The sequence below is a fragment of the Epinephelus lanceolatus genome, chromosome 6 (assembly GCF_041903045.1).
Source record: "Epinephelus lanceolatus isolate andai-2023 chromosome 6, ASM4190304v1, whole genome shotgun sequence".
NCBI classification, from domain to species: domain Eukaryota; kingdom Metazoa; phylum Chordata; class Actinopteri; order Perciformes; family Serranidae; genus Epinephelus; species Epinephelus lanceolatus.
The window spans coordinates 22447702-22461238 of record NC_135739.1 but is presented as its reverse complement, the minus strand read 5'-3'; the positions used below and the strand labels follow the sequence as shown (position 1 = coordinate 22461238).

General features: G+C 39.7%; 1 protein-coding gene across 4 annotated transcripts in view; it reads right to left on the bottom strand.

Moving 5' to 3' along the window:
• Positions 1–4261: 4261 nt before the first annotated feature.
• Positions 4262–13537, bottom strand: part of xxylt1 (xyloside xylosyltransferase 1) — a 47816-nt gene continuing 38540 nt past the window's right edge. For all 4 annotated transcript variants that reach the window (XM_033622457.2, XM_033622456.2, XM_033622458.2 and 1 more), the window contains one exon: positions 4262–9539. In XM_033622457.2, the coding sequence (XP_033478348.1) occupies positions 9143–9539 (397 nt within the window). In that variant the 3' untranslated portion in view covers positions 4262–9142. The remainder of the gene's footprint in view (positions 9540–13537) is intronic.

Sequence of the window (13537 nt, the reverse complement as noted above, 5' to 3'; positions counted from 1 at the left end):
TTTTTTAACATTCGGACCTTTGGCAGAATTTATAACGAATATTCAAATATTTGTTCACGGGGGGGCAGCGGTGGCGGCAGACTCTGGGGTTTTTTTGGACCTAACAGCGGCGACCGGATCTTTGCTCTCAAACCACAAAAAATGTGATGGCACAACAGTCTCCTTCAGTAGGCTACATTATTCTATGCTTTCTTTTGATTTTCACATTGGCTAGTCATCCTGTTTAATTTGTCTTCTGATTAAATCAGAACTGTTGAAACAAGTTGTAGGAAGCCTCTGCAAGTAATTGGTTGCTGGCAGACACTCTGTGCTGCAATAAAATGGTTAATCAGCAGTGCCATGCACTGTAGAGCTGATGCGCTGCTGGTTCTGTCAGCCTGAATAGAATATAATGTCTATAGCCTTACTGTTGTGTACAGCCTTATAGACTGAGCTGAGTAGTGATGCGCGGGTTGACCCGTAACCCACGGGACCCACAAATGGACCTGCAGGTTGGGCAGCAGTGATCTTCTGTTAAATCGGTCTATAAATGATATTTTGACATTATTGGCTATTATTGTCATGGCATCCAAAGGTACTGATGCGTTGAGAAGGTGACAGTCCAGGGCCGTTTTCAAAACACACGTGTCACGCACTCCAAAAGAAACTTGTTGAAACTTTAAACAATAATTTATTGTACAAACAGGGGAAACAAACGTTGACAAAAACGGTTCCATAATTCATATTAAATTCAAAAGATAACGAAAAAACAGCTACAAGTTAGAGGGAATAGTGATAAAGTGGTAAAACTTGGCATTGATCCACAGCCTCAGATGGATGCGTTAAAGCGTGCCGTGCACACAAGCTCAGTTGGTAGGCTATACTATATTTTCACATTTTTAACAATGCAATTTAAAAGTTTTGATTTTTATTGATAACCTACATTTACCAACAACAAAAAGACTACATTTAGCACCAAAAAAATATGTTAAAAAAAAAAGTAAATAAAAAAACGAATATCGAATACCAAATTTTCATAACGAATACCTACCCATAGAAACAAATATTCAAATATCCAAATATTTGGGTACAGCCCTAGAAGACAGTAACTTTGTGATCTGTTTGTCTCATTTTCTTTTTTCAACATGTCTATACGACAGATTTGTAGTTCTTGGAAGGTACCTTTCAGCTAGACTACCTGTTTACCCAGCCTCCAGACTCTGGACAAAGTGAGGCTAAACATGGACTCTACACATACGCAATATTGATATCACTTTTATAATCTGACCCTGGGCAAAGTAACAAACAAGAAGATTTCTCAGAATGTTCCCATTTTTCATTTCCAAAAATATTTCTGGAGACGGTAAGGGATGAGAGTACAGTACAGAACACTCAAAGAGAAAAGTGAAGGATGTGTGTAGATGGATGAAGGCCACACATTGTTCAGCCTTTCATTGGTCAGACTGTCCTCCATCTGAGAGAGTGCGTGGGAGGGGGCGAGAGACGTAGAGAGAAAGTGTGTGTTTGAAAGAGAGACCACGGAGGAGCACTCAGGAAGATATTGGCCTACATTTTATGCGGTGGAGTACTGTGTCAGCTGCACATACACATACAGGTACAGATTCATTTGCAAAGCACAGGCCAAGTTACTTTCACATTGAGCGTCTGTCAGGTAAATGAAGCAGAGGAGGAAATATATTTTTGATTTGACATGGTCTGAATGTTCAGATTGGATGGACTGTCAGCAAAGTCTGTGGAATTTCAATTAGTCTGCTCCTTCTGCCAAAAAAATTGATTCATTCAACAGAAACCATCCATTTGAGATATTTAATGTGTCATTGTACATTTTTTTTTAAATAGAAAACTGTTGGTTTGAATGCTGATTGAAGACGTGAATTAAATACCCTGCTTTAGCATCTCAGGAGGAGGGCTGCTTTGTTTTTGTAAAACATCAGGCTGATGGTACAAGAGGCAAAACAGATCTGTCACTGACAAACTAAAGAATAGTTTGACATACTTCTTGGATGTGTGGGTGTCAGGAGAAGAGTCTTCAAAATAGATTTGGTAAGACTCAAATCTTGAAGTTAAACCTGCTCTGAAAATGTGTTTGTTACAGTAGTCAGTGTTATTCTCTGAATGCAGCGATCATGGTAATGAGCCAGGGCTCCTGTAAAAGGCCCTCCATCACCACGAGTCAAATTTTATTAAAGAAAGAAAGAACAAATGAAGGCACATGAAAGTTTGTTTTGGAGTTCCATAAGGTTCTGTGCTCGGACCAATTCTATTCACTTTATATATGCTTCCTTAAGTAACATCATTAGAAATCACTCTGTAAACTTCCATTGTTATGTGGATGATACACAATTATATCTATCAATAAAGCCAGAAGAAACACATCAATTACCTAAACTTAGCATCTCTCTCTCTCTCTCTCTCTGTCTCTGTCTCTCGCTCTCTGTATGTATCATGTTGTCATATGGATTACTGCAACGTTATTATGTTGATCTGTCCTGTACAGCATCTATTGCTCGTGTGTCCGTCCTGTCCTCAGTTGCTCTTCTTGAGGTTTCTACCATTTTTTGGGGGGAGTTTTTCCTTATTGGCTGTGAGGGTCCAAAGGACAGAGGGATGTTGCATTCTGTAAAGCCCTCTGAGGCAAATTGTGATTTGTGATATTGAGCTTTATAAATAAAATTGAAATTGACATTGACATTAAAATTGAAAGCCAGCCATCCCACCTTCAGCAATCCTGTCAAGCATCCATCCACTAAGTGAGAGCATATGGGTCGGCCAGTCTAGTCCCGTTGGACAGTGTTTACTTATTCAAGTAACACTTGTGGTCCCTCAGAGTGAGCGACCTGACATGGTGCGTTCATAAATTCAACACATTGTCAGAAACAAATAGTGATTCACAGACAGAAACATGGTTAATAAGTCAGCTGTTAAAACAGTTATTGACTTGTTGCCATACGCACAAGCGTAGACTCCTACACATGTCCATATGCTGTTCTCTTTGTGTGCACGTCTATAGGAGGGTATCATCATGTGATGTCTGTGTTGGCTTTAAATGTGACATTGACTTTGTGAGTCATCTCTGATGAGCAGTTACAGCTGCAGCAATAGATTCTGCAGAGCATTTGTCTTCAATCTGCTGTCAATCTGTAGGAAACAGAGCTGCTCAGACACACTCTGAGTCTCACTAAGCTCTAGATTGAGCTGTTTGTGTTTCTTGGATAAGACATCAATGCTGCTGCTGCTGTATCAGAGTTATAACAGCCTGCTGTTTCTGCTGCTTGCCCTGAAGGTAAATGTGCTCAAAGTGTTTTTCAATGAGTCCAGGCTGAGGGATTTTTAGAAATCATAGCACGCTGATCGGCTACATAGCCCAGGGTTATTATGCCCAACCTAATGTAACGTCATCAGTGTAGGGGATGAAATACAAGGCCAGGCACTAAGACATCAAAGCGTAAAATGCCAATTTGCTAATGGTGCAGTCTGTTTTTGCAATAAGGGATAAACAGTTGAAACATTGTTGCTTGTTTACCTGCTGCTAAAATGTCTAAATAATGATGGAAACACGGATAATTAGAAGAGATAATCAGGCTCATGCATGTTGTGAAGAATTCACAATGACTCAGACTAAAAATTTCACATTTTAGATGCAGTTTTATTCACTCTGCCGAGGCAAAATATCTGCTGGAAATAAAACTCTTTGTCAAAATGCATGAATCTGCCTTCTTCTCACCTTTTGTTCTCATTACAGTACCTGTTGTACATGCGAACCAAAAAAACTTCTTTCAAAAGAGCAATCTGATCTCATCGCAAAGAAAATATCACCATATTCCAGCATATCGTGATACAAGATACATTTAAGCTTCAGCTGTAAATTAGGTTCTTTTAATGTCAGCACATTCAGGGGTCAAGGCTGATTGATGTTTTCTGTCCATGGAGCGTTGTGTCGCCTGTGTCTGCAGATATGAGTGGCAGAAATGGGTCATGTCTGTCGTGCAGCAGAAAACAAGAGCGCAGTAGCCTGTTTGTATAATGAGAAATGTGAGGGCACTCCATTAACATGCATTGATTTTTTTCCCACCTCATTCTAACCCTCAGGTGACTAAAAGCTTCCCCTTTTTTATGAGAACATGTTGTCAGTTCTCCCTTCCTCCCACACGACAAACAAAAGATCATCTCTCACGGGAGCTGTTAAACAACTGAAACAAGAACAAAGACTAACTCATGTCTGCATTAGAAGTTTATATAAAACAATACCAGCACAAAAGAGTGAAGTTATCATATAATTTATTTAGGAAAGCTGAACACACAAACATAAATTCAAAGTTGTGAAATATTATAGAGATGTACAGCTGAACAAAACAGGAAGTTTACTTTGTTTATGTCACAGGATGTCTACAAAAGGTCATTGAGTTTAAACATTCACTCGGGAGCATTTTTAAAAAAGCGTTTGCTTCATATAAAGCTGCTCTCACATTCGCCTTTATCATCGGAGAAAAAACATGTCAACTTGAGTCTTTAACACTGAATACAGCAGCTTTCTAATCTGCCACAGGGTTTCTACATGTACAACGTTAATTATACTCTTACTTGCAAACTTCTGTTAGCCCTTTAAAATGATAATTGCACATTGAGTTTACTGATACAGAACAGTCATTTATAGTTTTCACAGTAAAACAGAAGACTGGAAAAAGTGTTACTACCCTCATAACATTTATCAAGTTAAACCAGATCATTATCACTTTATCTTTTAACATCAGATGTCATACACAGGAGTGTTTGAAAGGAGTGAAAATAACATGTAAACGAGGATAACATTTGTTTTCATGTCCATGATATCCTAATAATTTCAAAGGAGGTTACAGGTATATAACCACAGGTATATAATTTTATATTAATTATAGGGAAAACAGTGTTTAATTGGTACCGTTAATTTCTGGCATAACACAGAGAGTATTCAAGTCAGAGCAAAGCAGGTCAGCTGAACATGAAAAATAATAATAAAATATATATGAAGAATAAAGTTTCCAACCATAAATGAACACTAAATGAATACTTTTTGCTGTTATTAGCAACAAATCACATAGATATTTCCCAGAAAACTTCATAGCAACTAACGTTGACAGATTAGGGACCACAGTTGGAGGGTGTTACCAAAACTTGTGATGGATATACACAGTACACATGGATTAACAGTTTTCAAAACACAAAAAGGATATTTCAATGGTAAATACCATTAGATCAAAATGTTTAAGCCCATTCTCTACCATTTCGTTTTCTTCTCTTTCGCCACTTTTGGAAGTCAACTTTAAGAATCTTTAAATGCATGTAAGAAAGGTAATCCATCACATTGAATTATTTATTGCATTTCTTTGGTTTGTTTTGTCAAGATAGTAATGCAGTTGTGAGTATGGATAACACACTTAGGTCCTCTTCATATGTAAACAATTTCAACCAAAAACGGTAAACTTTAGTTGCATTTTGGCTGATCATTTACACGACGGCGCCGTTTTGGCTGCCTGAAAACGCAACGTTTTGAAAACTGGCTCCAGAGTGCAGTTTTCTCAGAAACAACACCCTCTATGTTGTCATGTAAACTTGCAATATGCAGTGCCTCTGAAAACTGAGGCTTTTCGCACATGTGCATTACGGTTCCAGTCACTAGGCATGTGCGAGAAAGTCGACCATCACAACAACAATGGCGGACTCCTGAGCTCTGTTTGTGCTGCTCACCCTATTAAATTTATCAATGCTTCTCCAGCAAAGTGTAGATTAACTGTAACAACTCCACCTCGTCGTCTGTCCAGACAAACGTTAGTGTAGTTGCCATTTTGTTTTATACATCACTGCTTTGTAGAAGGAAGCACATGTATACTATAGCGATTTTGGCCATTTGGCCATTTTTGTGGATCCGTGTGCACGGTGATTGTTATCAAAACATTGTTGTCTGAACGTGGAACTTCTTTCAAAACAAAAATGAGAAATGATTCTGTTTTCAGGCCATGGTTTTTGTGTAACATGGCCTTAGATGCATAAAAAAAGACACTCCTAACAACATGGCAGCTGAATTTTTAATTGAAGGAATGATCAAATTTATTAGTCTTTTTCACAGTGTCCATGTTTGCATTTTTACCTCTAGACTAAATTTTTAAACATAATTGACAGATGCAATGTGCTTCAGGAGATAATTATACTGTAAGAGTCCTTGAATGCATCGTTATGAAGAATCCTGAGATCTCCCACTACAATACAACATAATTATGTTCTGACCAAAAAATACAATGTAAAGTGCTCACTGTGATGGATTACCAATCTCAAGCATCTTTAAGTATCTGCTATAATAAAGCACAGGAGAAAATGGAAAGCCAATTGCTGCCTAAAGAGTAGGAAATCAATCACAAACTACACATATACATTTATAGATAATGGGCCAAAATTTACAAACCCATTGGAATGGTCTTTAAAACAAAGAACAAATAATAATCAGCACAGGAAAAATAAATCTAACCATCATCTAGTCAACACAACCCTTTCAAACAAAGTGTGAGTTATAAAGTGCATTGAGGAACTGTGAACGGAAGTTATTTTTCAGTATTTACTCTGATTCATCGGCTCTTTTTCTTGCTAACAATGTGTTTTAGCGCTATAGAGACTTAAGAGTGTTGTTCTCAAAGAGCCAGAAAAAATATCGACCAACTTCAGGGTGAGTTCAAGGGAAGCGCATTGATTTGGGATAATGTTTATTCTCAAGTGTCTTTAGTAGCTGCCGTTTGGCTCCACTGATGTTGCAGGCCATGCAGCTGCTTCACTCTCACTGTGTGTACGTGTGTGTTAAAGCGTGCATCATTGCAGACAATTTCCTGAGTGATGACTATTGAGTGTTGACATGTCTTTGAATCTGAGTGGCAGTTCAGTGAGCACAGCAAGAAAACTCATAAGTGGGTCAGTATCTGCATGGCCACTTCTCTCCTTCTTCTTGTTCTCTCCTTTTTTGAAGAAAGAGTTCTTCAAGGGTCATTTGTCAGACTCAGGGGCCGTACACATGCCGTATCTTTAACCGCTTGGAAAAGACAAGGTCAGGCGCTACTTTTGTGCCTTCTTTGAGGCAGCTTTCAAGAGTGTGGAAGTGGCGTCTGAGGTTGCTATGCAACCTTATCAAGTACTGTTGCCTATTTACCTGAAATCCCGAGTTCAGAGCCGATCTTCTTACAGGCGCTGTTTGTGTGTAGGGCTATTGTGTGTGTGAGAGCATATCGTCCATTGGACAGATGAAAAGCTTTGGCAGCCCTGCACCAAGATGATCAATTTTTCTATATTTACCGCAGACGATATTTACATAAGTAAAAGATATCTGTTGGTTGTGATTTGTTTTTCCTTGTTTTTCCTCGTACCCATCCAAAGAACCCCTTTTGGAAGATTCAAGGATTGTTAAAACCATTGTCATTTAAAGATCCTTATCCTCAAATCTTTAAATATTTACCAGTGTTTTAAATGGTTTTTGTAGAAATGTAGATGTATCTGGAATCCTCCTCATTAATTCATTTTACTTGTGTTTTGCCATAGTTGATATCTGTCAGTTCAGTTCTTTTTTGTTTTTTTGTTGTTGTTTTTTCAATTTTAGAGCTACCTGGTACTTGGCATTTTGTATTTGATTCTTAATTGGAACAGAGTTTTGGTTCCCAACCCCACTGCGCTATTGACATAGTAAAGGCTGCAGTAGTAGTGATTTCACAAAATATCAAACCCTGCAAATGTAATTGTGAACCATGAGCGCTCTAAGTTGTTCTGGACCACACCAGCCCCCGCCCTAAAGGGACTTCATGAGGCCAAGGTCTGCTGGATCTGGCTTCCTTGGCCCCAGGTTAACCTCTTAAACTAAAGCTATGATTAGTGGGAGAAAGATCTTTTGAGTAATTTAGTTCATTACTATTTTTAGAGCCCCCCTGGGTGAGCTCTTGTTGAAACTGTTGGAATATAAAAGGTTCTCAGCAAAACCCCCTGGGTGGGTTCCTGTAAGCACCCTTAGAAGATGGAAAGGTTCTGGATAGGACATTCAGAGAGGGCTCTGGGTGGCACAATTACACCATAGTGTAACCACGGTTCTCTGTAAAACCTCTCACAGGGTGTTCTGGATGGAACCTTTCACAGATGGTTCTAGGTATATCCATTTATGTTGGTTTCTAGATAGACCCATTTAAAAGGGTTCCAAGTAGAACCTGTATAAAGGTTGTATCAGGAAACAAAAGTGTTTTCTGTGGGGACAAGCCAAAGAACCCTATATGGTTCTAGTTGGCACCTGATTTCCAAGAGAGTGGTGTGGTACTACAGGAAGGCGCAGCGCAGGATGAACTTGTGGCACTGACAGAGAGCTTGAGGTGGTGGGAATCAACAGGTACAAGATTCTTTTTATTTATAGATGCCAATTAACACATCAGCTGAGTCAACATTCATTGCAGATAATATTTAACCATTTGTTAGCAATATGAATTCCTTGTGAATCATCAACTGAAAAATAGAATCATTTTGTGTTATGTATAGGGGTCTTTTAGATAATCTTCAAAAGAAATGGCAACATTTATTGAAATCAATTAATGTACTGTATAAGAAAATGAAAAAAAAACAACTTAAAATCAACAATGTATGACACTCGAGGCCTCATTCATACTGACTACGACCTATTAGACATGAATGATCCCAGCGTTGGCGCAGTTTGGTGTCAAGATGCAATGCGACATTACTCGGAAAGGTGCTGTGTTGGCAAATCAGCTACAGGCAAGAACACGTTTTTCTACTGTCCTAACTTCAAATGAATCACTCTGTTAACTTCATAGACCATCCTTCATCATTTTGACATCTCTGTACCTGAAGAAACACGCCCCAAGTATTGCGGCTCCTTGCACTGCTGTAACACAGGGCTGTTTTCAGCCTGAATGCCAAAATTTATTCTAAAATGACATGGACATATTTGTAGCATCTTTGTATGGATGGACCCTTCGGTAGCCCCTTGACCAGCAGGGGGCAGAGTCTGTGACTATGGCGGTCAAGAAATGAAACTGACATAGAAGTTGCAATCTTCCCTTTCAAAAAGCAAGAAAAGTATTTCTCTCAAACTTTATTGTAGATGTCCAGTTCCAGCATCAGTCTTGTGTCATCAGTCATCTGGTATCGGGGAGTTACAGTTCCCATGGTAGATATAGACAGGTCCATCACAGCGGTAATACATCTGAAACACGTCTCCGTATCCATGGTCCCTCCACCATGTGCACAGCTGCCGGTTCCACCCACAGGCCAGCGAATGAAACAGCTCAGGATGCTCCATGCCGATCATGGTGAAGAAGTCCTGGTCCCCCAGGTGGCCCCTGAAGCGATACTGGTCTGCTAGTTTCGCCACATTGCTAGGCTTCAACAGCTGGTTGTAGAGAGCAGAGTCCCTCATAGCACCTAGGTCCAATAACATCACGCCGCTGTTGAAGCCCGGGAGGCCCTCGGGAGGAGGATCACCTACTTTGGTCTGAGGGTTCTCTTTACGATACTGCCAGAAGGTGTGTCTGAGGAAAGACGGAGAGAGGTTTACATGACAATGACAGTGGGTCATGCAATGTTTACAATTTAAGTTTTGTGGTACATTAGGAAGCTTGCCAACTAGCCTTACCAAGCTTCACCGCCTTTTCTGTAAGGACGCATGAATGAATTTTGCTTTCCCCCTTTTCTGGTGTCACTGGATATTAAGGCTAATCTGATCGCCTACAATGTTATTTTTCTCTCCAGTCTCACTGATAATAACCAAAGCCAGGCAAAAAGGGTATCACATGACACAACTATTTCAAAAAGAGACTGATTAAGTGGCAAGAAATATAGGATAACTGGAATTTGTAGTTTCAGAAAGATCAGCAACCATGTGACACCTTTGCCAGTCACTCTTTGTGTTGGTGATTAAAACGAGTTTCTTTCTGGCGAAATGTCAAACTCATATGTATGTCTGGGCTGTTGTACATTTTGAAAAGTGAGGGATATCTCTGTTTCAGTCCACGTTTGCTGAACAAACAACACTGGGGCCAAAAACAGGAAGAGAGCTGGTCCAGGAGTGTCAGAGCATGTTGGAGTGCCAGAGGCTTGTGCCAACTCAGCACCCTGTCCTGCCAACATACCAACTCTGAAGTAGCTAAATGACACACAGTGCTTCATTCAACAAGCATTTGTATGCACAGACATTAGTTGTGTACACACAAGTATGACCTTTTGTGGGACTCATTAACATTATCAGTTCTATTTCCAGTTTACCTTGACAGGAAAGTTTTAGTCTGGTGTAATAGGTAGATGGCAATACATAGTGTAATAACGGTCAATATTTCTGGCACACTTTCCTAACGTATGTGCCTGCAACAGTCCTGCTGTTTTTGTGGGATGCATGAAAAATTAGGTCTAAGTAAGTTAAAGCCCCGATATATTTAAATGTATGGAAGGTGTAAAACATACAGGTTTCTAAAGTGAGACCAGATTCTCGAAGTACTCTGAGCTATAGGGGAGAAGCTCCACTTGACAGAAATGAAGCTGTGAGAAGACACGGCCTTCCGTCCATACTCTGCATTTGTGGCCCGTATTTGGGCACATTTCCTGAAAGATACAGATACAGATGCTGGAACAGTCACCTGTGGGGGACTTGCCTATGTCACCAAATGTGTTATGTTCAGCACTGTACCAATGAAATCCTGCGGGCAGCATAGTGAAATTCAAACAAGGCACGACTGTAAGACATGACAAAGACCTTTTAATAGGGATGGGAATCTCCAGGCACCTCATGATTCGATTAGGCCATGGTTTGATCATAAAACGATTATCAAAGCATCAGAAAATAATTTCTATAAATGATGTATTTTTCTCACTGTGTGACTACCTGCTACTTTTAAAACACAGCATACTGTATTTGTACTGACCCATAACTAGGGATGTCCCGATCCGATATTCAGATTGCTATCAGCCGCCGATATTAGCAAAAAACGTGCATCGGATCGGACTGCATGGAAAAATGCTGATCCAAGAACTCCGATCCAGTTTTTCACGGACTCCGATCCAGGTTTTCCAGCCAGCCCAGCGCTCCGCGATTCAAGCAGTCCATTCCAGTGATCCGCTCCAGCACTTACTATCAATCCACCAGGCCAGCATGCAGATGGCAGACACACACAGAGGGAAGGGTAGGAAGAGTAGCAGTCAACTTAGTTAACTATTTGTTTTCTGCTCTGGTTTTTTTGAGAGTGATATTTTTATTTGGTTTACACACTTACTGTTTAAGTAAAGAGCACTGATGGCATTGCTTTGAGCACAATTAGTGAAACTGGAGCCATGGATGGACTATTGCTTGTTTAAACAGTTGTACAATATTGTGTGCCTGTGCACCAGGCTGGCACTGACACTTGTTAAATGTCAACAATGTCTTGTGGTGTTAATCTTTTTTTTATTTATTAGGGGGCCAAAGCACAAGTGTGTGGAGTCTTACTGCTATTTTAATTTCAATGTTAGATATTTTAAAGATTTCTTGTGTTGATTTATTTTCTATTTATTAAGGGGCCAAAACAGCCAAAGGAAACCAGCTATATTTTTTATTTAATGTTAATGTTCAAGTTTAAAGTTTGTTTATTTAACCCTGTTAACAATAAATGGGCCAGTTTCTCATACCAACTGTTGTGGATCATTCTAACTAACCTGATTAAGTAGTTGTTCTTTTTAGAGTAATATTGCTTGATCAAACCTTTTCTAACATGACTGACAACAAAATAAGTGAATATGTATAATACGCGCTTGGATCGGATCGGTATCCGTATCGGCCAAAACTCAAGGCTGTAATATCGTTATCGGATCGGAAGTGAAAAAGCTGGATCGGGACATCCCTACCCATAACTACATGAACAGATACATTACTTGCGTACAGAGTGTGTCTTGTCCAGGTCCTATTACCACTCAACTTTAAAGAAGCCAAAATGCTCCTATACCTAAGCTCTTAAACCAGGAAGTGCCAGTCAGATTGTATCCATCTGCGATTGGTCATACTAACCCATTGTGGGATATTTATGCCGGCATAGTGTTTGCATACTACAATATTTAACCAGACACAGTATGCTATTCACATACTATTGAATAATTAATTAATTCATTTGAAAGCACCCTAATTTCCCCTGCCTGTATGAGAATAACAAAATGAGGGGGAGGCACAGTGCTCCACTGTGTTGTTTTTTAGGTCATCTCTCCAGCCGTGGAGAGCAGCTCCTCTGCTACACCATTGACCCCAGAGAAAGCTAAGGCTCTGAGTAGGCTGGGTGCAGGGTTTTTGAGGTTAAAAGGACTAAGCACAGAGTTATTTTCCTCACCACAGCGGTGATTTAAGTTACTTTATGCAGCAGTGTGTGGGTCAGCTGGTCTTGTTTGTTGATGTTACTGTTGATTGCTGCTCCACTCTGTTGATGTTAGTCTCAAGGTGAAGGCATAGAAAGTATTCACAATGTACTTCACGCTCACCCCGCAAATGTAATACTTTAAACATTAAATTAAAGCAAGTTAACTTCAGTGTCTCCACACTGTAGTCAAGGTGCTGCACTGTCTGTGTGGTTGAGTTCCATCTCCTTTGCTCAGTCAACATCACATCATTAACTAACATTTAGAAAAATGATTGTTGACATTTGTGAATTGATGCAGAATTGTTTACGTCCCTATCACAGTGCATCTAAGAATTAGAATTATTTCCCCCACCCCTACATTTTATAATTAGTGGAACAGAGCGAATTCGTAATATAGTGAAAAGGATTGCCCTTATAGATTTAGTGATGTACTTCATGGCCGTCTACAATGCTGCCTCCATTCGAAGGTACATTGTTACGATATCCTCCAACGTCATCATGTTTGTTGTTGTCGGAAACTGTTGACTGTGCCATCTAGTAGATGTATCTAAACCAACATAAAGGATGCATGGAAGTATGTGGGCAGTGAAGGTGACAAGGTTTGAATGAGCACTTTTATTTTCATACATAGAGGGAGCATAAATGAGCTTTAGGGTGGATCAGTCCTGCATCCAAACAGGAAAATACCCCCCTTTAAAGCTCTGTGCTTTTTTTTTTTTACCTATTCAATTCAACCCTTGAAGTATGCGTATGTGCGAATTATTTATATTATCTCTCAGGAGGAATGGATAAAACCCATATGGGACATATAAGAAAAGCAGGAAAAAACACGGGGTCCTGTCCACAGCTATCAATTTCATACAGCAGCACTTTCATGTTGCTGTGGTTTAGTCTATAGAGTCTACTTGTTTCTCTGCTGTGGGTGTACTATTACAAATTGTTTTCTTAAAGAAAGTACAAAATGCTCTTTCCCATATACAGACAGCTGGTGCAATGATGTTGTATTCCTACCGAACACGAGGATGAATGGGAATGTGGTCTTTATTGCATGTGTTTAAACACGCACACACTCTCTACAGAATTGAGATTATTCTTAGTACTTGCCAAGCCTGAGGAAACCTACTGTAGATTAAATATTAATGGAGAAGTGTGTTGGC